This window comes from Blennius ocellaris (assembly GCF_963422515.1).
Source record: "Blennius ocellaris genome assembly, chromosome: 10".
Lineage (NCBI taxonomy): Eukaryota > Metazoa > Chordata > Actinopteri > Blenniiformes > Blenniidae > Blennius > Blennius ocellaris.
In genome coordinates, this window is record NC_137659.1 from 16,869,316 (window position 1) to 16,897,109 (window position 27,794).

A 27,794-nucleotide genomic window follows, 5' to 3' on the forward strand; every position below is an offset into this window, starting at 1 on the left:
AGCACTTCTTTTCACGTCGGGTCTTTTACTTTGGAAGTCTGAACAAAATTACATTATTTTATTAGTCTTCAATGCAACTGCTCTTTTTTAAATGTGACCTTTGAACTTTTTTGTTGTTGTCGTTGCTTTGTTTCTAATTCAGTGGTGGGGAGAAGGGGGGGGGGTTATGTGCTGCCTGCGACTTGTGCCTCGATTATAATCTAATCATTAACAAAAACATCCAACCTAAACACATAAACACATTGAAAATACAGTTTGCATGATTGCAATCGAAACAGTGAAGTGTGTGCTTGTAAACATCTCTTTGTGTGTGTGTGTGTGTGTGTGTGTGTTGTGTGTGTGTGTGTGTGTGTGTGTGTGTGTGTGTGTGTGTGTGTGTGTGGTGTGTGTGTGTGTGTGTGTGTGTGTGTCCTCCACATTCTTCTATCTGTTGGCAGTTTACCTCATAATAAACCCTTTTGTCGATAATCTCTGCGTGTGACGACGGAGACAATGAGGGTTTACTGTTTTAATTATTTTGGGATCAGACTGACTTGGCCATTTGATTCAGGCTGTGAGGGAACACTGCCAAGGTTTGAATCCCGGGCTGCACGAGATGCGTTAGGTCACCGTTCAGGAACTGCATTTGCGACACACACATGCCACACATGCAAACGGCATTGAGCCTTGAGCTCATTTTCACGCCGTTGCGTCCCATGGAAGTCGGGAAACGCTACCGTGCTTCTTTAAACCTTTAATGTTAGCATTGTTAGCGTGGCGGTTTGGAGCGTGAACTCGGCGGACTGTAACATGGCTTCCTGCCCATCGCCCTGGCAGGTGTGCTTCTTTCAGGCAGCCAGGGGAGGGACGATGCGCTCTCTCTCGACGCTGAGCCTGCTGGCGGCCCTGCCAGCTCTGCTGTGGGCCTCACACGCCACTCTGCTGGTGGAGGGGGACAACGATGCCTCCAGGATCTGCAAACCCCCACCCCACTGGGAGATAAAGGGGAAGGCGCCCATGAAGGAGCTGCTGGGGAGTGTGGTGGTCGTGGCTCTGCTGAAGGCCAGCTGACAGTTCTGCCTCACTCAGGCCTCCAAGTAAGAACACACTGGGTTGAAGTAAGCGTGGATGAATTCACGTGGGAATCAACTGTTAAAAGATCAACAGCAGTTTTGCAAACACGTGCTCGATAAGAAGAGCAATACTTAGTACTTTTTGGGGGGGGGGGTTTTGCTGACTTCGCTCTTGGTTAGTCACGTGGGTGTTACTGGTTTGGTTGGATGGGTTTATATTCACCCGGCAGATGAGGAGAGGGGGCGAATTTGGGATCTTGTACTTTTGTTGACCGTAATTTTAGACCTTTAATCATTTTGTTCTACATCCCGCCTGATGCTGCTCGTGTGCTTGATGTTCGCCAACGGTTGAAAATAAACCTGGACATTTGTGGAAGTTGTGCATTCTGTGGATCGAGTCAGCGGCGCAATCATCCCAATTTCAGCCTCTCTTTGATATATTTATTTTTTGTTAGAAGTCACTACAAAGTCCATTTATCTTTTTTTATGATACGTAAACCTGCATCACAAGAGGAATGTTGGTTGGTAGGTTGGTTGAATGGTTGGTAAAAAGGGTTCAGTGTTTATATGTCCTTCTAAACCGGGGGATGTCAACCCCTTTTTCTTCAAGGTTGCAGAGTAATCTAAAGCGCTACTGACAAAACCTCCCGAATGAATTGAGTTGTATGTCACTCTTAATGACAACACATGAATGTGAATAAGCTCCGGGGCAGGGGTAATTTCTACCGTTTTGTAATTATACTGAGACAACAAATTATACAGCAAACTCCAGCCTGGGTGTACAGCAACTTCCCCACTTTTTTCCACCTTCAAAACATTCCCCTGGTGCCCCTTATTATATGTCCCTCTCTAAACAAGGACAGGTAAGAACCAGCTTACTCCATCAATGGATTAAAAAGAATAAAAAATGTGCCTTGCACTGCACATGAATATACAAATGAAATCATATACTTGTTAGAAATGTTGATATCATGATCAAATTAATATTCTTAATATTAATAAGTAACAGGGTGAAGAAATAGAAAACAAAATACAGTTACCTGCATATAAATGTATGTATTGTCAATTCCTTAGGTGGTAGTTTTGAATGATTTAGCAGATTTGCCCAAAATCATCATTACATACTGATATTTTGGACAGCAACAATCAAGCATATTTTATTTATGCTTTTCACTTTTTATGTCATATTTGCAAAATTTTCACTATTCTACCACCACTGTTTGTGTATCATCCCCCTATCGTGAATATTGTGCTGGTGCCCATTCAGTGCAGAGAGAATATATGTGGAGTCTGACACATTATAATACTTTAAAGGTATACAGGAGGATTTTCAGGAATTTTAGGAAAGAACCGCCCTCTCCACCGTTTGAAAAAAATGCGCATGCGCAACGCTGTACCTGCTCCCAAGACGGAACGCCTACTAAGAGCGTGCGAGAGACATGCACGAGCCCAGTTCTCCTCGTGCACGCTCTGTTTACAAGTCATGAGTCGGCATCGCTCACATAAGCTCACTTTACAAGAAGATTTGCACCAGAGGGGGTGAAACTGTGTAAAAATGTCCGAGAATAATGCGTCGGGTCGGCCACCGGCATTATGAGGACCGTGTGGAGTGAGCTGCGCGCAGGGACGGGCACGTACGACGGGCTTACGTCATATATCACCAGAATGATTGACAATTGGGAGGACCAGTTATTTTGATGATCCACCCGGAAGAAGAAAATCCTCTACTATACCTTTAAGAAAACGTTTACATGGTCAAAATTTAGTCACCATGTATCATTATATTTTTGCACATTTATGTATGTGCATACATGTTTGTAGTAATACCAAATTTGATTACATTAATGATAGAAACGTTTTGTGTAATTATCGTAAATGACCTCGAACTGACTGGTCATTCTCTCTCTCTCTCTCTCGCTCGCTCTCTCTCGCTCTCGCTCTCCCTCTCCATATGTCTGAATGAAGAATTGGAGGCCTGCGTGACAAGCTGCCCCGCAGCAACATTACAGATGTGCATTTCATGATCGTGAATGAGCACGAGGCTCTCTCCAGAGCCATGTACTGGGAGCTGAAGCGAAGAGCGCCCCCTGGAGTCCCTGTGTACCAGCAGGCTCCCTTACAAGATGACGTGTGGGAGGCCCTGGATGGAGACAAAGACGACTTCCTGGTCTATGATAGGTAAAAATGACCCGACTCCTGAAAACCTAAGCCGTTCCATAAGGCTTTGGTTTCGTATTCTTTAAATTTGCTGAACTATCTTTGTCCATCAATCTTCTCTGCCTGATTTTAACCCATATTATACAGCTTTTCAACAATTCCACATAGTTGTCAGAGGTCCAACAACAGTGTATTCAAAGTGTGTTGCCCCGAATCCAGAATTTCAGCCAGTCTAAAAGGCCCTCGAAATAAAAATGGCACCCACACTTGGAATTTTAGAGAGCGGAGCTCATCTACCTGTGGGAGGGTCAAAGTGAGTATCCACTCTCAGAGGGAGGAGTTATTTCCCTGTCATGAGGTCATGAAGGGATAAGTCTACAAATCGCCTGGATGAGCGCAAAAAAGTAGAAGAGGCACGTGATGGAGGGAGACAGACTTTCTTCACTTCTGGAGCCTCATTGACAGGCTATAGGGACACATGTTACTGTTAGAAAAAAATATATAAACTCAATGTTGCATAATGTGGGACTTTAAAAGTTGCAGAGATGAACCTCAAACTGTGTTGTTAAACCTCATGAGTTATTGCAACCTAAATCATTGCAATAAACTGATGGACTCACACAGTTGAAGTTTCCACTCTTGAATTACATTTTTTTTTATTAAGGTGACTTTGACAAATAATGCTGAAATTACATATATATTGGTTTCGCTATACTACTGAATGGGCGGTATTTATGGACTGGGCTCAGCCTCCTTCCAAGTGCTGATCTTTCTGTATTCACGTGTGCTTTATTTGCTATATTATAATAATAATGCTATATTGATCAACGCTACAGTGGCGAGGATGACTCAACTCAACTGGAGGGGAACTCAGACTGTAATACCCTCCTTGAATGGTGCATTTAAGGACATATTCAAATGGTGACGTAAAAAACTTGGGATATCGAAGGGATCAACTTGTGGTTGTCCACATAGTGCATAGTCTACATTAATCTGACACCGACATTTTTGTAAATGTCTCTGGTAAACGTAAGAAATGTGGATCATTAGAACAAACTGGAATTGTAATATAAAAAAAAAAACTCAAAATGGTTGGTTTTTGAGGGAATTTCTATTTGAATTGCGTTAACATCGCATCACCGTCTGCATTTTGCTTCTCCCTCTCTCTCTGTTCCCGGTTCCTTCAGGTGCGGTCTCCTCACCTTCCACGTCGTGCTGCCTTACAGTTTCCTGACACAGCCTTACGTCGAGGCTGCGATCAGAGCCACTTATTTCAAAAATATATGCAACTGCTCCGTAAGTATAAACGTGAAAAACTAGCTGTAAATGGTAAAATTGTTTCTCAAAATCCACAATTCCTCTTATTTGTTGTCAGGTTTCTTTTTTGTGTGAATTCAAATAAATCTATGCTTATCAGCAGGTATTGCTATAAATGATTTGATCAGAAATTTGATTGAAATCAAAACAAAAAAATAGCAAGAAACTACGTATTCCAATAAACATACTGCATGTAGCTCAGTGGGATGACTATTGACTGATTTTATATATTTTTTTAGCTTGAAACACTGCCCCCAATAATTGTGACAATACTAAATGTGGTTTGAATTTTCACAGTCAAATTCTACTTTATCGGGCGACGGATCCAGCGACTTCAATAACGGCACAGTTCAAGTTAATGGCAACCAAACTGCTGCAGTGCCGACCATCTCTCTGGTCAATGTGGGTGAAGCAACAGGAGACGTGTCTGTGGAGACGGCTCATCCACACAATCACCACCACCACCACCATCATCACCATCATCATCATCATCATCAGCCCCACTACCACCACCATAACACAGACCAGGATCCAGTCCCACACCACAGTCACAACCACAGCGATCATGTTGGGATGTAGGCGGAAGATGAGGAAACCACTTATTTTGCAGTGTTTTTATTTCGATTACTCATTCTTTAGTCTAGAAAATCATTTTCTTAGCTTCTTGTTTTGAATATGTGCACATTAAAGAGTGATTCACAGAGCAGCTGTCTGCTCCCAGCAGTCGTCACTTTGTGGTTTCTCAGCCAGACGTTTCACACCTCCTTTCTTTGAGTGGATACTGCAGCCAGGTCTCGCCGGCTTCTCCCATTAATGAAGTCTCCAGTTGAACCCTGCTTTAGAGGAAGCTGTTGATGGATGTGTGGAAGATGCAGAAGGGACTGACGCTTGCTCGCATCCAGACGGAGGCAAAGGATGCTGTGCAGTATGGCTGAGCAAACCTCAATGGGATCACGGTTAGACGCAGATTCACAGTTTTAACAGTTCAGCTAGGTTTTTTTTTCTTTTTGGTAAGTGCTTTAAAAACATTTAGAGAACAGCTTGATAACTAAAACACATTCCTTGTCTAATTATCTAACATGATGAAGGCATTTATAGCTTAATTTTTTTTAATTGGATTTACTTTTTATGGGGGTTTAGAAACACCAAGAGCGAATATGAGTGACTTTGGTGTAACGGAAGGCATTGCTTGTTACACGCTGCTTCCGACATGTATTTCCTCTACAGAGAATGAACTTATCTCATTAATATTCATCTCTAACGAAAAACAAAAAAAACGATTGACTGTGTGACTTGTGTCAGCGTTGAACCAATGTGGGCAGATATGTTTGAGCAAATATATTTATCAACCTATTTACCCAAATGTTGCTGTTGTTTTTGCATCAAATCATAAGTTTTCTCCAGTTATGAATATGTTCAATATCAATAGAACAATTGGATGCACCTTCTGGTAAATGAGCTTGGCCATAAGTCATGCAACACACACACACACACACACACACACACACACACACACACACACACACACACACACACACACACACACACACACACACGTCGATGACCTCAGTCATGCTTAAGACATGGCTGAGATGCGGCGCGCTCTGACTGTGGGAAGAAGTGAGAAGGAGCAGCTGAACTATCTGCCATCATGATGACGGTAGGACATCACTGTTCTTTATCAACAACAAAGCAAAGAGAAAGGTGAGGCCGCAACATCATTTAGCAGCACATAATGTGTGATTACATATGACTGACTCCTGGCAATGTAAGTGAACTAACTGCTACGCTGATCTACACACATGCTGCTCTATCAAGTTGCAATTTTTCTTTCTGTTGCAAAAAGATTTACATTCGTTTACTAATAAGATTTAGGCTTTAAAGGCGTTTCCTATAAATTCTATGCTCAGTTTACCCTCCTTGCAAACCAAAGGCAGGTTGCACGGTGAGTCTGGATATGTAAGGGATTTCCTCAGTAAATCCTTGTGGGGATCCAGGTGAGGCTTAACTACTTAGCTGTATCCTCACATATGTCTCTTCAGTACAGCAAATAGTGCTTTCACTACGCTGATTGTTTTATTTTGTTATGTATAAAATGGACTCCGATTAGAAGAGTGACAGGAATTGTTTTGTCCGTCGACAATTTTTGGGAGAAATGAGGTGACACGTGAGGAAAACTTACTATGAGGAGGGGATGAATTCCAGAGTAATAGAGCACTGAATATAAAGCAATATCACATATTTACCCAGTCTCAAGTCAAAAACGGATATCAAACTTCTCAGTGTTGTTTCTAATAAGTGCACCAGTTCGCTAAAAAACAAACAAACATACAAACTTTCTGTAATTGTGTATAAACCACACTGTCACAAAGGGGCGCTCATGTGAAGATAAAAAGCAACAATGCACTTGATGCATGAACAGTTGGACAATGTTAAGCCCCAGACACTAGATGGCAGCACTGCTACATCTGAGGTATATTTCAACGCGCATCGCCCAGTCGTCCGTCATCAGAAAACTCTTCATCAAGGGGATTATTAGTTATTATCCATTATCAGGAGATACGTTTGGATTAGTTAACATAATCCTTGAATTATAATCCAGATCATCTCTGGAAGGCTTAATCAAATTTATAGTGGGGCGTTCTCCACTTACGTAAAATGTTAGAGGAGAGGACAATTTATGAACCTCGAATACCATCTGCTGCAAAAAGTAGGCACATTTAGATGTATTGTCGTTTTTTTCCCTTCTATGAAATTATGTAATTAGTTCTATGGTGAATATTATGATGAATACAGACCATTGGAAATAAAAAATACCAGTACATTCAACACACAATATGTAGATAACTTGGGTTAAATGATAGAAGGTGGAAATCAAATCAAATCCAAATAAACAAAGCCAGCAATAAACCCACTAAATGTGTGTTGTGCTCATCCATCCCTTTAATGTACAGTTCCGTGTTCTAACTACATAGGTGAATTGCACCATATAAGGTAATGGAGCCCCTGGTCTCTATTCCATTTCCTCCTACTTCTCCCAAGACTGCAGTTCTTCAATTTCCATCCATATAAGAGATACAGTCAGCTGCCAGGTTACACATCCCTACTGTACTGTAAAGTCGTGGGGTCGTAAGAAGAAATATTATCTTGAAATCTAGATTTTTTTTTTCTTCCCCCCGCTAAGTGTCGACCTAAGCCGGACCACAATGACTCCACAGCCCACTTGATTGCAGTGCTCATTTTTTTCCACTGTAGAGTACCCAGTCTCTCTGTTTTGAAGATTTCAATGGAGAAAACATTGCTTAGATTTCTTTATCGAACTCACACGGCAACACAACCCCAATAGCTGCTCCAGAGCTAACTTTCTGTGGTTCCAAGACATTGTCATCATCCCTCCCTCTGCTTCTACAGTGGTGATCTCCCAGCTATCGCCTGGAGCTCTGTGCATCATGTGCATGAGTCAAACCTGAAGATTTAACTGAGATACATCCCTTCATTTTCATTTCAATAAACTCTATCTTTGACACCGGAGCCCCTCCTCGAGCCGTGGCACCGGAGAATTACCTCTGGGTGGATTTTGTGCCACACGGGAGTAGTGAAACCAAATTTTCTCGAAACGACTCTGGACTGATTTCATATTTTTCCATTGGGAAGGTGGTGAAAGTGCGAGATCTGGCTCGTTATTATCTGTGGCTGAGAGAATGTTTATGTACTTCATCTCTGACCACAAGAACAGAAAACTGGTCTTTGTTAAATAAATGATCTATAGCTTTCATTTCCTAATGGAGAGAGAATTGCCTATATTTCTGGGCAATAATTCCAACTGCAGCCTTTTCCAGCGATCTCTGTTCAACATCAAGAAATTATACATATGAATGGTTGATGAAGTCCTATAGACTTGTCCAATTACTAAACAGATACTCCTGCAGAGAAGCTTACCAGCATTGAGACAGCATTGCTTACAGTAAGGCCAATTCTTGGGACAATAGGAGCAGACCTTCACCAGTTGTTACTGGTAAAGGATCTGGTTGTTTGGTGAGTGCTGAATACATTCTGTCTATCTCTCTCAAAAAAATAAAGATTATTTTACCAGCTACATTCCCACAGATGGTGAAAAAAATGACCCAAACACACGAGACAGGGGAGCAAAGGTAACGAAGATAGTTAATGAATCTTTATTTTACACGGACGAAAAAAGAAAATTCCAATAAGCAAACTCAAAACTCAAACATAAGCTAAGTTGAAAAAAATCCATTTACAGGAAGGACTTTTTTTTTCTTTCAATACAGACTCAGGGTCCCTCAGAATGAGCTGTAGGAAGTTGGAGAGGGACAAAGATGTGAAGTGCGAATCAACATGAGGCAGATATTAAGAAAAATATGTACGAGGACAGAGAGACAGCAGCACGGGTCAGCTCAGATAGATGGAAAAAACCCAGCAACCTCACAAAGATGAACATTACTATCGTAGTCATACAATGAGTAACAGGTGCGCTGGTCAGATGGTCTAATGTTTCACCCACTCATTAGTAACTCAGTACCTGGGCTCAGTATGCTGAAGTCACTGAAAATCGCTGAGCCAGCAAATTCCCTCTCCCTCATCTCTCCTCTCTCTCTCTCTCTCTCTCTCTCTCTCTCTCTCTCCTCCCTGGCCAATGCCACAGACACGCCATGCTCTGGGTCATGGAGGTTGAAGTTGTACTTTTGTTCTTAATGTTTTGCAACGCTCAGTCTCACACGCTTACGTTTTCCAGTTGTACATCACACCGTTCATTGATTCCCGCATCCTACATCTTGTAAATTATTTCTTTGCTTGATTTGGTCCTCAATTGATTTATTTAGTCGAATGATTATAATGTTGTTTGGACATTTACCATGAAGTCGAGACCTTTTGTTTTGACTCTTTGAGGGTTGTGACAAAACACAGTGGTGAAGCATATGCATGAGGCATGGACTTGATTACACTTGAATGTAATAAAAAAGAGAGAGAACAATGGAGTAATAAACTGTATTGTATTGTTTGAAAATGATTGGCAAACGTTTATTCCTACTCATATTGTCCAACACTGGCCCTTAGGGACCAACTGCGTGTTTGATGTGTCCGCTGTTCTAACACACCTCTTACAAATCCATAGCTCATCAGTACAAAGCCTGATAATAACAGATTCCTTTAAATCCTGTGGATCAGGGTTGGAAAATAATGTACGAGCTCATGAAGGGGTTTTTTTCCCCCCCTGCTTTTGTCTTTCTGTTTTAGGATTTCCAGGCCCTCAACATGTGGCAGAAAGTCCAAATGTTCTACCATGGGATTCTGGAACACGGAGGCAAGACTTAGAAGAATCCTAACTATTTAGATTGGATATGGGATGTTTGTGAAATGTTAGCAGATCTTTAAAAGCATCTCCCCTGATTGTCTCTCTCCTTTGTTCAGACAAAAGGACGGACAACTGGCTGCTGGTCTATTCTCCCGCGCCAATTTGCGGTATATTTTTCTGTTACCTGGTCATTATATGGCTGGGGCCCAAGTTGATGGCGAAGAGGCAGCCAGTTAACCTCAAACCCGTCTTGATAGTCTACAACTTTGCCATGGTCGGCCTATCTGCCTACATGTTCTATGAGGTAAGTACTGAGGAAACCTTCTGTTTGGGATTTCTTCTCAAACAGCAACAAACTAAAACAAATAAGCGTGTCACTCAACTCTGCACGTCCACGCATTTTACGTCATCAACCAGAATAAGGCTTTTAGTTTTTTGACATCTCAGGTAGTGGTACCACATGAGCTTTCTTTGTGGAAATATTTTTTTTTTCATATAATTTGTATTTGGAAAAAAAACAAAGCTGAATGAAAGTTCCTTCTGCTTCATGTGAGAAAGCAAAGCTGAGATGAAAGCAGCTTTTGTCTTTCCAGTTCACAGCCTCCTCCTGGTTGGCGAGATACAGTCTGCTGTGCCAGCCAGTCGACTACGGCGACGGCACACTGACAATGAGGGTGAGTCTTTATTCATATGGTTCCACTTTCTCAGCAAGGCTGAAATTATCTTCAAATACACACAGATTGTCGGCTTGGACAAAACCCTTTCAAAGGTATTCTAGAAGTGAATCATGGTTCTGCTCCAGATTGGACCAGGTCAGACAACTTGTCACAGGGGTGTATGATCTGTTTCTGCCAACAGTGAGCAACAGGCGGGTTAACCTGAAATCCCCTCGACGTCTCAGGGTTAAAACAGGCCGACACAACTTTATTATGTCCACAAAACTCCTCGTCCTGTCTACCAAAGGGCCACATTTTAACAAATTGTAGAACAATGAATGACTGAAGAATCACCATACCTGCATTTGATCAGCCTAAAAATGCATTTAGTTGAACACTATCGATAGATAATCCTAATTTTTCTTCAAAGAACTCCACGAGTTCTCCATGTCTGATGGAGGAATATATCTGCTTTGTTGCTCATGTATGACAGATGGCAAGAGTTTGTTGGTGGTTCTACTTCTCCAAAGTCATAGAGCTCAGTGACACTGTGAGTACCGAAGTACTGTATGTATTTACAACAGTATTTATTGTGCAGTGACTCAGAAATGTGTCGTGTACCTGTATCTGCTGCGTCGCCGCCTCGCACTTTAACACGAGCCTGCAATGCTTTGTTTGCGTGCCGTCTTTTGCGTGTTCATTTTGTTTCAGATGTTTTTCATCCTGAGGAAAAAGAACAGTCAGCTGACCTTCCTGCATGTCTACCATCACGCCACCATGATCTTCAACTGGTGGGCCGGGGTTAAATATGTGGCCGGGGGCCAGTGTAAGTGTCACCCACCAGCCCCGGTCTCATGAAATGTCATGGAACAAATTGTGTAAATGAAGTTCCCGAACACAGCGCACGCTCACGCATGCATCTTGTGGCAGAACATCACAGTCATTATTCATCTTGTGTTTTTCATGCGTAGCCTTCCTGATCGGTCTCATCAACTCGCTGGTCCATGTGGTCATGTATTTGTACTACGGCCTTGCGGCGCTGGGGCCAAGCATGGCCAAATATCTGTGGTGGAAACGCTACCTCACCTCCCTGCAGCTGGTCAGTATGAAGCCATTTGTAAACCTTAGTCACTTTAACACTTTTTTTTTTTTTTTTTTTTTTTTACTGTACTTTTACTTTTAGATTGTTTCTTGAAAACATATTAAGAACAATGTCTGACTGAATGAATTCACCACAGATCCCTTTTTAATGTTCAACCCTGCTGCAGGTCAATATTTGGCAAAAGTCAATCATCCTTTTTTGGTCAATGTCATACTGCCTTTGCATAAAAGTACTTTGATAAAGTATGCCACTTATGGCATAACGTGTCATGAACTATTGCCCAGTCTCTTCCTCTTTTGGTGTAATGCTTAACAAAACTTTAAATACTTTGATGAGCTTATTACACAGACGTCCTGGTGGGTTTATCATTGTTCTGACTGGCTGCTCTCATAACTAGATGGATTAGCTGCTCTGATGCACCTCGGCTAACTAGTGGACCATCTGTTCTCTGCTTGTATCGTTGATGGAGAAACAATGCATCCTGTAGTGGATTTTTCTTTCTTCATTATTCTATATGGCTCTTGCATATATAGGTCAGCTGGGTGCCCGTCTGCCATTCTTATGATTATTCTGACCTTTGGAGTTGACCCTCAAGCATTCATTAACAGTTGGCTTCACCAATTAGTGAACTGAGGAGCGAAAACTGAGATATTTGAGATGACTTGGGAGACTGGTAATTGTACTTTGTCTGTGTTGTACGTGTTGGCAAATTGATGCGTGGCAACCTTTTACTCACTTTCTGTTGGTATTTTACGATAGACCCAGAAAAATGAAATATTAGAGGGTCAATATTTATCCCGTATTGCGTTCCTGTTTGTATATTCATCTCAATTAATGTCATTGATATAAATGAGCATTGATGAAACTGTTGACATGGAAATTAGAGGCAGCATAAAGAATGTAAATGACTGGTGTTGCATTGGTGTCAATGGACAGCTTCATGAATGTCATGGCAAATACATTTCACATGGAATCCTGTCTACAAACCTTAACTGATCTTGTGTACTGCAGTTTTCCCTTGATCTTTTCAGTCGCATTTCTTCTTGGTGAAACATGTGGTCCTTGGTGGTCTTTTGGTCATTTAAGGAGCTGGAAGAAAAATTATGATATACATTTTTAATTTGTCTTTGTTTTGCTTCTCACAGTCAAATCTGAATGAGTAATAATTATATGTTGGTGCTATAATGTCTTGTTTGAGTGTCATAGAAAAAATTACTTGATTTATTACGGGAAAAGATGTACATTTTGTCTTTATTCAACGGGTTTCTTTTTTTTTTTTTTACAATCAACATTGACGACAAGGTTAGGATACGTTATGAAGAGTGAACAATGATCAATGATATGCTCTTTTTCATTCTCACCAGCTCCAGTTTGTCATTGTGACCATCCACACCACCTACAACCTGTTTGCTGACTGCGACTTCCCTGACTCCATGAACGCCGTTGTGTTGGCCTACTCTCTCAGCCTCATTGCACTTTTTAGTAACTTCTACTACCGCAGCTACCTCGTCAACAAGACCAAGAAACCTTAGTGAGGCACATCAAAAGGACCTGATAACCCTGATATAAAGGGGCATAGGGAAAGCTGTGCGAGATCAAAACATTGAGGAATCAAGTTTCCTACAAACATCATATTGCATTTTCTGTGTGTAAACATGATAAAATAAACATGAATGTGAAAACAGACCTACAGAGCAAATTTATCTTCAAAAAGTAATATTCTGTGCCTCCTTATTTATGTCCTCGGTCTGCACACAAAGATGTTTTCATTGATTTGCTCCTATTCTTTTATCCAGCAGGACCCCAGCACATCCAGTCCCTTCCCCCAGCTATTATCAGACAATACTTTATAATCATCGTTGCTTTATTCTTCTCGTGCGCCCATTGGCTGGCACTCACAGCGAATCAACGGTCGCCTGCCATTAGCTCTGTACTCAACACTCCACATGTATCCCTCCCACATTTGTAAATGAGTGGGAGCCTCCCCAGTTTCAAGCTTTTAATCCCTTTTACCAATGGGGATACTCCAGCTCACGCCTATCCCACTCCACCCCCACCTGCCCATCTGTCAGAGGCTATGAGTGTAATTGGACAGACAAATCAGTCAGACACCTCCATTCGCCCCCTCTTGTGGACAAAAATGAATTAACAATTGAAGAACTGATTCAATTAACCAAATCTTCTTTCCTTAGATAGTACCCAACCCTCCCACCATTGTCATTCATGTCCAACCTTATGTTTTAACTTTTCTCTGAAGCTGCACATTGATTTGACTCCCATCTGTTCTAAATAAAACAGTGGGACAGATAGTGAACGTGCGCGTCTTCATCCTGATGAACTAAACCGATTAAGTCTTACAGGAGCAACACAGAAGACGTTTCTAGAAAGACGTTGCAGGCAGCTTTGGACACTATAAACCAGGCTTAACAGTGGTGTGCAGTGCATTGCATTTGGGATTACTTTAATGGGACATGTCTATGACCTATTAAGGAAATTCAGAGCATCAGCTTCAGAGCATCGGCATGTATTAAAAATTTCAATCTAAGGAAACTTTGATGAAGCACTATGGGAAGCGCTGGAGATAACCCCTTGATCCCCGAAAGAGGCTTTACCTACTGGAAGCACACATGCATGCAAACAAAGAGCTGACCAGGCAACTTGGCTTATAGCTATTCTTACATCCTCATAGAATTTTATCAACACTGCTGGAATAGTGCAAAAGGAAGCCAGGTTAGACAGTATATCACAATGAACTTCCACATTGAAAGGCAGGCAGAGTGGCTGCATGGCGAAACTCTCCTGTCAATACTGTTTATATCTGTGTGAAAACACAAATCCAACATCATGTACTGTAACTGTGGTATGTAACTTCTTTTTTCCCCCCTACACATTAAGGATATTGTGATATACTGTATTGACGACATTAGGGAAAAAAAACATTTTGATTTTACATAAAAATGTGCTTTTGATAATAGTGTGTACATGATGGTAATATTGTTATAATATCATTATTGTAATATTAGTTTTGCTGCAGAGAATCGTGAAGTAAAATCTGATATTGTGACTGCACTATCCCGATAAATAAAACTAACCACCGTTCATTATCTGTCAACTAAACATACAACTGAAGATCATCATGTGACTATTTATAAAGGTGGCATCAATCTGAATACAGAGTCATTTGGGGCTGTGGGAATCAGGCGATTGTCATTGTGAAAGGAAATAACTTCAATCTGATCAGTCTTCAAAACACACTGGTCTTACCAGTCATATTCCTTTATATCAGCGAGGCTTGAAACCGCAAACTCCTCTCCCTGCAAACAACCCCTGAAGGTTTGTTCCTGATTTCGAATCCTTTTTCCACAATATCTTTTCACATGCTACAACCTGCAGACTGATAGAAAACCGTTAAAGGCTTTAGAAGTTTTGGTGGAGTGACTCAAAAGTTTTTCCGAACACAAAAACACAGAATTTCCCTCTGGGTTTCATAAAGTATTCTAAAACACTGCACAATTGTTCAGGAAATTCAAATTGATACTTGAAAGAGATAGTTCAATATTTTATTTTATTTTATTTTATTTTATTTTATTTTATTTTATTTTATTTTATTTTATTTTATTTTATTTTATTTTATTTTATTTTATTTTATTTTATTTTATTTTATTTTATTTTATTTTATTTTATTTTATTCTACCTCAAAATTTTGATTTTTTTTTTTCTTTCTCTCCACATGTATTCATCTTTTTACTGTTTCGGTCACACTAAACTAAAATATCTTTTGAGCTCAAGAGGAACGGAATTCCTGCAAGAATTTACACTGAAGCGCCAGAAAGAGAGTGGCTGAATTCCTTCTTGTGAATATATGAACCTCTCTCATCACTCTCTGCTGCTATTTGCAGACTTGCATGCCAGCTCAGAACATATAAGTATAAGGAAGTCTGAAAACATAATCTATTTTGTACTTTATCCAACCTAGAGTCATGGGGGGGGGGGGGGGCTGGAGAAGATGTGAGTGTAGTGTGAGGCGGGTTATGAGTCTTTCACAAAGCAAACACATGAAGAAACTCTCTCACACACGTTCATACCAATGGGAAACTTCAGCCAACATCAAATGCTTGCACGTGATGATTTTTGATGGAAAACACAAAAATAAAACTGAACAATGTTACATAGACTAACATGAATAAAATAAATCATCTGTTACAAAGGTTTTTCGGGACTATGATTTCAGGTTCGTAGAATTCGCTGTATGGTGTACACAAGTGCTCGTGAGTGTACACTAAGCCGTATGGCACGCAAAAAATAAATAAAAAAATCAAATAAAAACACAGGGCACACTTGTGCAGCATCATAAGCCATATTTTGCTGCTGGCAAGTACTTAATCTGCTCTCCATCGCAACACAAGTGTGTAACAAGCACACCATACACACACAACTGATTGCCAGAAAATCCATTTAAAGACTGATGTCCCTCAGCCTCGCCGCAGGCACCGCTCCAGGTTGATTACTGCTGAGTGCCGTGCAGCTCAGGCATGACTGACTTTCTGGCACATGGTCGCTTTGATCAACTCACAATTTTGCAACCAGATGATGGGTTTCATCTTGAGTGTTTTAGAGAGTTACGAGCCCTTTGAGGTGATGCCGACGTCGTGAGGGGTGTCATCCAGGCAGTAATGCTTTACGGTGGCATGTGACACTGACTTGAACGGCATCGTGCGTGAACACTTTGAGGGGCACTGTTCATCATGCAAGACGTGAAAAGAGCGGAAAACTGAGCAACTGCTGTGCTGCGAACGTGCTTCAATCTGTTTTTGCTGATTCTGGGTTTTTTTTTTTTTTTTTTGTGAATGACTTTGTGTCCGTCTCCTTGGTAACTGTGCCAGACAGTGTTTGGGCTGCGGTCAGCTGGAGGCAGACCGTAATTAATAATCAGGTTAGAGTGAGAGGATATTGAAGCCCTCTCAGAGCCGCTGTTGCTATCTTCCTAGCTAGTGAGAGGGACACGGATACACACTCACGCACAAAGACACACACATGCACGCACGCGGGCATAATTGTTGATGGAGAGAGAGAGAGAGAGAGAGAGAGAGAGGTTTGGGGAGAAGAGGGTGACAAGTGTGCTTGAAGGTGAGCCACTGGGTTGTTTCATACAATGAGGGTTAACAAGAGGCTGCAGCAATCTCAGCCTGAGGGGAACACACTCAACCACTAGAACGCTAGTGCTAATCAGTCAACCAACCAGCTACTAGCTCCCCGTCAAGTGTGTGTGTGTGCGTGCATGTGCATGTGTGTGTGCGTGTGCGTGTGTGTGTGTATGTGTAATTAAAGACCCTCAAGAAGTTGCCACTCAAAGGGCTTTTTTTTCTCCCCCCCCCCCTCCCATCTCTCTAGATTTCCAACCCCAGGAACACATTTAGACCTTTGAAATATCCCCTATCTGTCACTCTGTCACTTCTTCAGCCTTTGCATGTGTGTCCGCGTGCCCCTTTGTTCTCAACCGGAGAAACCCCATCTGCTGGTGACATTGTCTCCATTTATGGACAATGGGATGAACTTGCTGCCACCTGTATCTTGGTTATCAGTGTTATGCGGGGGAAGCGCCATTTATCTTGACAGGCAGAAAGCTTGATTTATGGCTTATATTGTTTGCTGTAGGTCAGACAATCTCGAAACATAAAGCGATTTTGTTTCTGAGGGACACGGGCCCACGGGGGTGTTCTACAATTTGATTTGTATTTGCATGCACTGATTCTATAAATTTGCCCTGTTAGTGTGAATTGATTTCTCTGTTGCGCCGTCACTTTTCCTTCAAAATCCAGCAGCAGCTTTGTCACGTAAAAAAGAAAGAAAGAAAGAAGCCTGATGCCATGAACACATCGTTGCATCCTTAACCCAAACAGGTCGTGATGAAATATCTATTTGCAAACTAGTACAATGAAACCGCAAGAAAAAGTAACACGGTTGTCACGAAAATAACTTAAAAGTCACCATTCTTTTCAAAAACCTCGACTAAACATGTTTTAAGATGTTCTTTTCCAACAATTTGTTGCCAAAGTTATCAAATCAACATGATATTTTGTATGAACACTTTACAAAGAGCCAGAATATAAAAGCTTTGTCAGATTTTATTTTCCTCATTACATGTACTTTCCTTGTGTATTTTTCCGCAAATATAGCAGGGTCAAATAACAGCCTTCAGCATGGAAATCACCATCCATGGCACCATAAACCCAACATTATGGATGCTTGAAAGCCTCAGACCAATCACCAAACCAATTACTGCGCCTCAACTGCGATTCACATTCTCTAATCACATCTATTCACACTCACAACTAAACATTACACAAGTTCGTCTCCTCTGTCATTCACTGAACTCTCTGTAGTGATTTGCGGCTGCAGGATCTGGGTGTCACGCACAATCTGCAACACATGATATCTTTTAACCAAGTGAGAATGTGGTCTGTATTTTGCTCCGATGTCATTTTACTGAGAAAACTTGAAGAATGACTCAAATTTTATCTTTCTCCCTCTGCATCCGTGCCATTGATTTCTCTGCCTCCTTGTCCTCCTTCACCACATCCTAACATCTTCTCTCGGGTTGTCTTTCCTCCAAACCATTTCAACTGGCCTTATTTGTCCCTCAGCCGCTCAACGTTTGCTGTCTCTCTCACATTCTTTTTATTTCTCACCTGTCCATCCTGGTCCAATCCAATAAAAAGGAAAATCTCCACTCCTTCGCTTGCTGTCTTTCATACGGTGCCATAGCCTTCAAGCCAAACATCATAGTAGGCCTCACCGCTGTCATGTACGTAATGTACTGCTGCTATTGTTCTGTCACACCGCCTTAAGACTCATCTCCACTCGCTCCATCCTCACCCACACTCTTTTCTTTCACCCATTGCCCTAAATGGATCATGTCCATGTGGAGAGATAGACATCTAAGATGCACTTATTCTGAGTGTTTCTATGTTTTCATAAATTAAGACACTGAGCTGTGTAAAGCTGTCCACACAGGCCATTTTAACACCCTGCATTTCTATCACAGTCTTCCCGACGTCTTCATAACTTTTTCATCAATTCTTACGTTATTCTGCTGGTTGGGCTGGCGAAGGTTCAATTCAAGCCAGCAGCAAGGCAGTCTGACAACAATGAAGCCAATTTTAAACAAGCCCAATGCAACGATCCCAACTTTCGCTTCCTTTTTCCTCATAATGCTTTGAAATGATTGATAAATTCCAGCTCACATTTTTGTGAGCGCGTCCACGCTCCGGTTGATCGCTCCATGGTGATCGCAAGCAACCAACACAGAAGTTTCCAGCTTATCGTCCGTGTGCTAACAGACGAAAACAAGTGAAATCCTTATTTAAATGCTCCTGTTGGCTCGTGATGTCACTCATGGGGTTATTCTCAATAAATCGCCTTTGAAACGAATGCAACCTGAAAGCCCAATCTATTTGTGTGAGTGTGCAATTTTGCACGCTTCATGCAGGATTTCAGTAAATCTGCATGTGAGGAAATTGATAAGAACAGAAAAAAAAACCAGAAGACTAAATAGTGAGGCTCGCAAGAACCATACCCACAGACACAGACGGATGAATTTATTAGATAGATATACATAGTAAAGTGTCATCATGATCCAGAGATGACTCCAATGACAAGACCAGATTGTGAAAGTAGACGTCCTGCAAGTTTCTTGTGTATATTTATGAAAAGGAAACCATAATTCCATGTCCAGATTGGCTGTTGATAAAACTCCTTGTGCCTTGCGACTTGCATCTTCACCTCTTTACATTATTTAAAACACAGAGGCCCCTTCCCGTCTTCATCCATACTTCTTTCCTCCGTCTGGCCTTTCATCTCCTCACCTAATCTCTTATCCTCGTACTCTTCACCCCTTTCATGTCTGCTCACCTCTTCTTGCCTCATCTTTTTCTCTCATCTCGATACATAGATGTTCCCTTCATCGTCCTCTTCCGGTCTCTCCTCGTCTACCCCCTCAGCTCTCCTCTCCACTTGTTTGACGCCTTTCTTCCTTCTTCTCCCCCTCGTCTCCTTCACGGCTTTCCTTTCCTTCTCCCTTTCCTCCACCCCCCTCGCCCCTCCCTTCACCACCTCGGCTCGCCCTCTGATGATTGCCGAGCACATTTCATTTGACATAAAGACAAAGGGCTGAGTACACGTGGTCTCTCCTGTGTAATATGAAATATTAATGCAGGCATAATTTGGCTCCCTGGATGAGGGGCGGAGGAGGGGGTGGTGGGCTCTTTATAATCACCAGTGACTGCCGTTTCCTTCCCCAAAGGATGGCAAGGCTGTCAGGAAGGATTGAGAAAGAGTAAAGATAACAACAACAGAATGCTTACTGTTGGCGGCTACTGTGGCCTATTTCTGTCTCGGTGTTTAATGGTTATATTGGCTCGTTGCCCGAGTTACTGAGGCAGCTCTGCCTGTCAGGCTCTCCAGAGTTAAAGGTGCTATGTGAAGCGTTTTCAGCCATCAGTGGTCATGCTCAAATTAGCTGTGATGGACGGTGGAATTACCATAAACAATTGGCCGTCTCTGTTACGCACCAGTAGTATTGCCGCTTCCTCGTCTCATATTTGCCTCTTTTGCTCCGTCGCCATTTACCCCCTTTGCTCCTATTGTTTACATTTATCTTTGCTTTCCTGAGGGTGGAAAACCTTTTGCAAATCATTCATCCATGCCTTACTTACGTCACTTATTCACCCGATGCCTCTGTGAGACACAGCTCAGCTTGGGAAAGCACAATGAGTGAAACGTGTCTAAAGACAAAGCTGTGGTCTAGTTTAACCTCTATATTTTATGGGAAAGATATCATTTTTATGTTGCTGCGTCTGTTAAGTATTGGTGCATTGAGAATATCAATGTGAACTGGAAAATATTATACAAGACGAAACATAAAGTGGCCAAAAAAAAAAATCTGATTTCAAAGTCCTACATTTTATTAATCCAAAAATAAGCATGCATACAGGGTGTGGTTTTCCAGGCAAAAGAGCCGGGGATACATATCCTAACCTCTTGTTCACGTCTCACTTTTTTTAGCTTTATTATTTGTGCCACATGGGTGGATAGAATGAGTCTCCTCTGCAACATGACTAAAACTACTTTAGCAGCAAAACATCTCAGTAAAGTGAACAAAAAGCCAGACCACTTTTCTCAGACGGTTAAATATAAACTCACTCAAGTAGTAAATTGTGGACGGTCTGTATATCGAAACAAAATATATTGTTCAAGAACTTCATGTCACTTTAGTATTGGAAAATGAAGTGATACCCACAGCTTTGTGTTCTATTGATTTATATTATTTTAGTGGAACCATAGTGCCAAGTACAACACAGTCAGCTCAAGACACTTTTATCGAGGAAAAAAAAAAAGAACAATTCCCTTGAACAATAGGCAACAGAGGAAGAGGAAAAACTCCCTTTTAACTGGAAGAAACCTGCAGAAGCAGGATCAGAGGTGGAGATTTTCTGATGTTCCGGTTGGGGTTAGGGGATAGAAGGATTGGACAGACGGAGAGCGACAAGCAACAAACAGATCATTAAAACAAAGTAGGTTCAATCACCAAGGGAGGTAGGATTGTGAGGAGGGATACAAACCTGGGTTCAGTTAGGTGGTGACACAAGCAAAAAGCAACAGACAGATTGCTATAACAAAGTAATTAATGTACTCGCCGCAGATGTGATTTGACCACAGATTTTCAGTTCCATAGTCAAGAGATCTTGCAGGAAGGGAGAGAGAGAGAGAGAGAGAGAGAGAGAGAGAGAGAGAGAGAGAGAGAGAGAGAGAAGAAGAAGAAGAAGAAAAAAAAACAGAGAAAGGGGAGAAGCAAGTTTCTCAGTGGTCTCGACCTGTAACAGCTTAACCAGAAAATGGTCATGTTGGCCTGAACCAGCTTTTTAGCTGCAACCGTTCCTATAGTGAGAATATTTGAAAACTGAAACAAGCAGCAACACAGCCACATGTCTACCAGGAGAAAAAACAAATTGATATGATCACCGCTGCGCCGCAAGAGCTTTAATCACTAACTGCGTTCTGTATTTACACATATATTTACCAAATATATTTTAATTACTTTTTTTATAGAATCTTTAACATCTACTTATATATCGTACTGCAGGGAATGATCTGCCTTTTTGTGTGCAGCTTCCTGTAGTCAAAGATGCAGCTGTTGGCCAATGTGTTGCGATCTCTCAAAATAATGAAATTTGCATACAGAATAACAGTGTTTTCTCATTGCTTGCCACAGTGGACTACTGTCTGGCATGTTGCAGCTTTGAATGGGAGGTCTGGGAGGAGCAAGATGCACTAAACATGGTGGGACAGGAAGCAGGATCACACATAGTGAACACTGCAGACATGTCCATGAGCTGAAGGATACACACCAAGAAAAAATGTATTCTCACAGTGGATTCAACGAATCCTTTCGCTTGACTCATCCAACAATGGGTAATTTTAAAGAGCTGGTAATTACTGGTCAGAAAACAAAGCGAAAAGCTCCTTCCATATGAGTATGACACGGTTTATAACATAACTGGGTGTTTCTGAGCACTTTAATAATTTCCCTAATCAAACCAAGTGGGGCAGTGTTGCCTCAGAATATGAGTGCTCGCTGAAAGCCGCAGTTTCCTGCACAAAACAAAAAAAGACGCATGTGCACACACTCAAACACACACATACACGTTTTCCTCCTGGGAACCAACCTTTTTCGTCCTCTTTCTCACTGTCATTCTCACTGTCACACGCTCACACTGGTTGACACACAGACAAGGTCAGAATTTGTCTTTCACTTGTATAATTCCCTCTATATACATTTTTTTTTGGTCTTTTCTTTTTCACACACACACACACACACACACACACACACACACACACACACACACACACACACACACACACACACACACACACACACACACACACACACACACACACACACACACACACACACACACACACGTAGACCCACAGTTTTCTCACACAGCACAAACACTCATGCACATGTACGCTCACATACGCTGCGGTTGCATCACTAGTGAATTACCATGCCGTTCCGCGTTATTAAACATGACACTCGGCCGAGATAATGGAGCCTTTCTTCATCTCAATTTGGAAGGCTAATCTTATTGCTTTGATTAGCAGCAGCTTCATTTGCATATCAAGGCCTCCCCTCCTTTAATTCCTTCATCGCAAATCCCCTCTTTATAGCAGCAGATAAAAGGAATCTATCTATATGTATCTTTCTTTAGAATCTTTTCTTCCTCCCCCCCTTCCTCCCTCTTGTTCTCCATTAACTACTTGTTCATTTGTTCATATTTCTGTTTTTTTTCCTTCCCCCCCTCGTATTTGTATTCACTGTTGGCTCCAAGTCCTCCTTATGTTTGTTTTTCCTTCATGCATATTGGGAGATGCCTATCATAAAACAAGAGTGGAAGTGAAAAAAAAAAAAAAAACCCCAACAGAAAACACGACTTCATCGACATGTGATTGTGTGTGAGGCAATGGCCCGCAATACACGTTACTCATTAGCCAGGTCCATTCAAACTTTGGGGGATTTGAAATGGAGATAAAAAAGAAACTTCAGCAAAGTTTAAACTATTGAATTGTAATCACAAGGTTACAACACTGACAATAAACGGAAATGACAACTGTACTTTACTCACTATTTATCATAAAGTTTGACCTTGAATCAAAAAAAAAAGATGAAAGTGAACTGAGAGACCTTTCCTTTATCAAACGAGTTCCTGCACGAATGGAGGATTATTCTCATAAGTGGAAATACAAAAAACGTGACAAATTGCATTTTCTAATTGTATAGTAATTTATTCTTTTTTTTTCATCCATATAGATAGATATATCTTAAAAAAAAAAAAGTAGTCTGCAATCTACACCTATTCATCTATCCACTGATCAATCAGTAAGTAAGTGAGACCTATATGGGCAATTTGGTGCAGCATGCCCTAAAATCTAATGCTACACTTGATAAAATATGACATTGTAGTCGTCACTTATTTTGCTTTTAAAATTGTATGTGCTGCTTAATCTATAATTAATAGTCATATATTATTCATTAGTTAATTTTATTTCATATTAATGATCTAAATCGGCAAATACATGCTAATTGGAGTTGCCTAATGAAGTTGAGCATGAATTGCAACATTTGCCTCTGTTGCGCAGTGGAAATGATGCAGATCATTGAAAGGATCTAAAACTGTACTTGAGTAAAAGCCCGGGCCACGGACACAGCTCTTTTAAGTGAGACAGCTCATCAACATGAGTGACACATATTAAGGCAAGAGCCTCACCAGGCCTCCTCTTTTATGTGTAAATGTCATCATCTCGAGGGGAGTACAATCAAGAGCAACAACACGAGGGCAGCCTCTGGAAAGGAAGGAGCATGTGAGGGGGAAAAAAAATGGCAATTTAATGCAGTCAAATGAAAATGCTGCATCATCGTCTATGCCGCGGAAGGCCAAATGCAGAGCAACCCTGAGCTTCGCGTCATGTGTTGTTGTTCTCCACGCTTTTACTCAGCTGATGTAAAAATTATAAAGTTGAGAGAATAAGGTGTTAAATCGGCAGATTAGTTGTTTTTTTTTCAAAACCAAATTGCATTTGTGCCTTTCTGCACATTGATCTCCCGTGAAAGAGTGTGCGCAAGAGTGAGAAAGAACAGAGGGGAACAGTAAAACAAGAGAAAGAGATAGTGGGTGTCTTTTATAGGATGTTGGGCAATGTGATATTTTATGTATCCATAAAGAGCTCCAAGGCCATGATGACTTTTCATGGTTTGGAAACGCTATCAGCGGTCTGTGAAAATGGCTGCATTGTGCGAGATCGAAGTTAAGTGCAGTATCAAAAGCTTTTACCTATTCACGGTTTGTCTGAATTGAAAGCCTGAGGTGCTTCAGTCCTACAGTCACCTTAATGGGCAATTTTCAGCCACCAGTGTGCACAAGCAACATTTTATTGTGTACGTGTTAACTCTGCACTCTTTTCCTAAGGAAAAGGTTGAAGTGTTTGTTTTTGTCATGTCATGAATTAGTTTGTTTTCTTGTTTTTTTATAAACTGACTTTCTTCTGTCTGAAACTTTTCTGTCAGGCAATAATTTTACTTCCAATAGCAAGTAATTTAGAGACCATATATTCAACTAGTCTCCTTAAATGGCAATAAAGCATGGCACCAGAGCTTTACTTCTGCATGTTGTTAGAGATTTGGTACTTTTAATTGTTTGTTTTTTTTTTGTTTTAATAAAGCTTTTACTTCTTTTCTGTTTTTTTAATGCCTTCTTCATTCAAATTGTTTTAGTGTATTTCCTTTCTTTCCTCGGAAAGCATTGCCTGGTGTCCGAATGATGCGATATAAATACATTTGCCGTGCCTGTAAAATTATCCAAAAGTTCAGTGATCATTGCCGAAGCATTTCGTCACTATTGTAGGTTCGTCCGTTGCAGACATGATGCAGTGCGAGCGTCCAACCAGCACACATCAGCAACTTCTGTTTATGGCCTCTGAATTTCAAACATGTTTACAATGATGTCTTCTCATGCAAGTGAAGTAAAACGTGAGATTAACGGCAACTGACCAGCTCTCACTCTCAGTCCACGTCTTCCTCTGCATCTCTTCAGGGAAAGTAATACGTAGAGTGAACCATTTTACAATGACTCTCATTAAAATCTCATTCATAAACTTTGTTGTCGGGGTGTTTTTTTTTTACAATCATGTCAGTACACCAATCTGGGATTCCTTTGCAAATCGATGGGTCAATACATTGGTGGTTTAGAGACTTCAGTGGAATTGGAAACATTCAAAGACAATCTCTCTGAACGCTCAATCTGAGCACGGTGAGGGCCGTTCTGCAAGGTCACAAGATGGCCTCTAACGCACCTCGGCGTCCATATTTGATCCAATGCAGGAGAACAGCTTAGTTCTTAGTCGAGCTTTAGCTCAAACATGCTATCTGTTTGTCTTTTAGCAAAATTAGATCCCATTCCGCAAGAAAATAGAACATTTATTTAGGGTTATTTGAGAGCTACTGAATGCAAGAGGCTGCTCCTTCAAGGTCAGAACAGATCATGTGATCTACATGTTTGACTGAGCACACATTTTTTTACTCTCCCGGTGGTACTTGAGTGGTTGGGGGGGGGGGGTCAAAGGCCCCTCTCAGGGACAGAGCATTATGGGTTTTTTCCACCTCCTCTTATAGCCTTTTCCCTAGATAAGAGTCTTTCATAAATAAATGCAATGCACTTTAAAACAAAGCTTTTTATTTGATTTTGGAATCAGCAGCAGTAAAAGTTGAGGGTGCGACCATAAAGCCGTGCAGGAGAGTTCAGTGACCTGGAGGTGAGCTTGCGGCTCACCCCAATGAGCAGTCAGCATTTTACTCACTGCCTGTGAACTCCGTAAACGCCCGTTTATGTGTTTTATTGCCATCTCCCTTGTAGCCAGTTGGACTCATCCTCAGTTGTAATTGCTCTCCTGTGTCATCACATGCAAATGAAGGCGGTGGCGAGAGGTGTACAGTATATAAACAGGCAGCAGTCTCGCTCTCAGTACCTTGCTTTTTTCCCCCCCTCAGCTTGGCTCAGCGTCTCTGCTCTCACTCCTCCACCCACCAACTCCACCACAATGGCCTTTGCAGGAAAATGGCAAACCGAGACCCAGGAGGGATACGACGCCTTCTGCAAGCTAATCGGTGAGATTACAGGCTGAGGACTTTCACATCGAGTTTCCTTTCATGTGTTCAGGGGTTATCGTAACTTCACAAGACTGTCCTTCCACATCCAGGGATCCCCGACGACATCATCGAGAAGGGCCGTGACTACAAGCTCATCACGGAGGTCACCCAGGACGGCAACGACTTCTCCTGGACCCAGATTTACCCCACCAACGCAACGGTCACCAACAAGTTCACCATCGGCAAAGAGGCTGACATGGAAACCATCGGGGGAAAGCAATTCAAGGTTGGGCGAGAACAAGGAATATAGATTCATATAAATCAAGCAAAAATGTTAGTGGTGTAGAAAGATTAGATTTTTTGAGTGTGTGTGTGTGTGTTTTACAGGCCACAGTATCCCTGGAGGGAGGCAAGCTGACTGTGACCTTCCCTAACTACCACCACACCTGTGAGGTCAGCGGAGGCAAGCTCATTGAGGTAAAACACACTGCGATGGGCGTCGACTGCTGAGCGCACATGAACAATGGCAGCGGTTATTACTCTTGACTCCCCACGGGGATTATTAGAGTCATCAGAGTTGTGTCGCGGCAGCTGGGTGCTTGAAATACCCAACAAAAACAACTGAAATATAATGTTTTCAAGTGAAGAAGCTTTTCATTCTTGTATATACGCTTTTAAATATGAGCTTAAATGAGTCTGCTCTCTTTCTGTACTTCCTTTCCCCCCCTTTTTTTTTTATTCCTCCACCATCCAATTTTCTCATCCTCTCAGAAAGACCAAAAATTGATAATTTAACACAGTTCAGTGTAAACAATTTATCTTAATTCGGTCTGGAAATATATCTAGATGACATTTATGACTGAGTGACTTCATTGTGTATTGAAGATGTAAAAATGTTAAGGTTTCTAATATCAGTTGTGAGCTAATGCATTGTCAAAACTATTGCCATTCATCACCTATGCTGTTATGTGCTTTACTTTAAACAATATTGTTTGATACAATATACGTCAGTATAACAAGACACTTAATTAACATATTTCTCTTCTCTTTGCAGACTTCCAAAGCCGGATCTGTCACATTGATCAGAACCAGCAAGAAGATCTAACTGCTGACTGCACTGGACTTCTTGAGCAGTAACAACGGAAACCTCAAAACTATTACGATGGCAATAAAATAAACTATCTTGCCAACAAAACTTGTGACTTTTCCTGTATTTTGTTAATGTCTCATGCTGGAAAAAAACCCCAAAAGTTCAAGCTGGACTTGTTTCAAAATAACAGCTTTAGTTGGACAAAAACAAAACCCCACAATGTATACTGTGAAAGAGAAAAATAAGAGGCAGAGTGATCTTTTTCTATCTTTTTTATTACTATGTATCCAATTAACTTATGACATAATCTCTATGTTGATACTAAAGGGAGTTTTCGTAATAGTTAGAATGAGAATACTTGTGTGCTTGGTAAAAAACAAAATAAAGTAAACAAAAATTAAATTA

The 27,794-nt window shown here is 41.3% G+C and overlaps 3 protein-coding genes across 3 annotated transcripts; all 3 read left to right on the forward strand.

The window, feature by feature from the left end:
• The first annotated feature begins 819 nt into the window (after positions 1 to 819).
• Positions 820 to 5,867, forward strand: selenop2 (selenoprotein P2). The gene is made up of 4 exons (XM_080503168.1): positions 820 to 1,076; positions 3,018 to 3,230; positions 4,397 to 4,505; positions 4,824 to 5,867. Exons 1-4 carry the CDS (start codon positions 850 to 852, stop codon positions 5,103 to 5,105), a joined length of 831 nt encoding a protein of 276 aa, XP_080359294.1. The 5' UTR covers positions 820 to 849; the 3' UTR covers positions 5,106 to 5,867.
• A 3,933-nt stretch (positions 5,868 to 9,800) lies between these two features.
• On the forward strand, positions 9,801 to 13,130 carry elovl8a (ELOVL fatty acid elongase 8a; the record flags this gene model as incomplete). Its single annotated transcript, XM_080503970.1, has 7 exons — positions 9,801 to 9,849; positions 9,957 to 10,144; positions 10,434 to 10,514; positions 10,990 to 11,046; positions 11,208 to 11,322; positions 11,468 to 11,595; positions 12,963 to 13,130. 7 exons carry the CDS (start codon positions 9,801 to 9,803, stop codon positions 13,128 to 13,130), a joined length of 786 nt encoding a protein of 261 aa, XP_080360096.1.
• Positions 13,131 to 26,112: 12,982 nt separating this feature from the next.
• LOC308135386 (gastrotropin-like) lies at positions 26,113 to 27,404 on the forward strand (the record flags this gene model as incomplete). Its single annotated transcript, XM_080503344.1, has 4 exons — positions 26,113 to 26,317; positions 26,410 to 26,585; positions 26,687 to 26,776; positions 27,354 to 27,404. 4 exons carry the CDS (start codon positions 26,113 to 26,115, stop codon positions 27,402 to 27,404), a joined length of 522 nt encoding a protein of 173 aa, XP_080359470.1.
• Between the last annotated feature and the right edge of the window lie 390 nt (positions 27,405 to 27,794).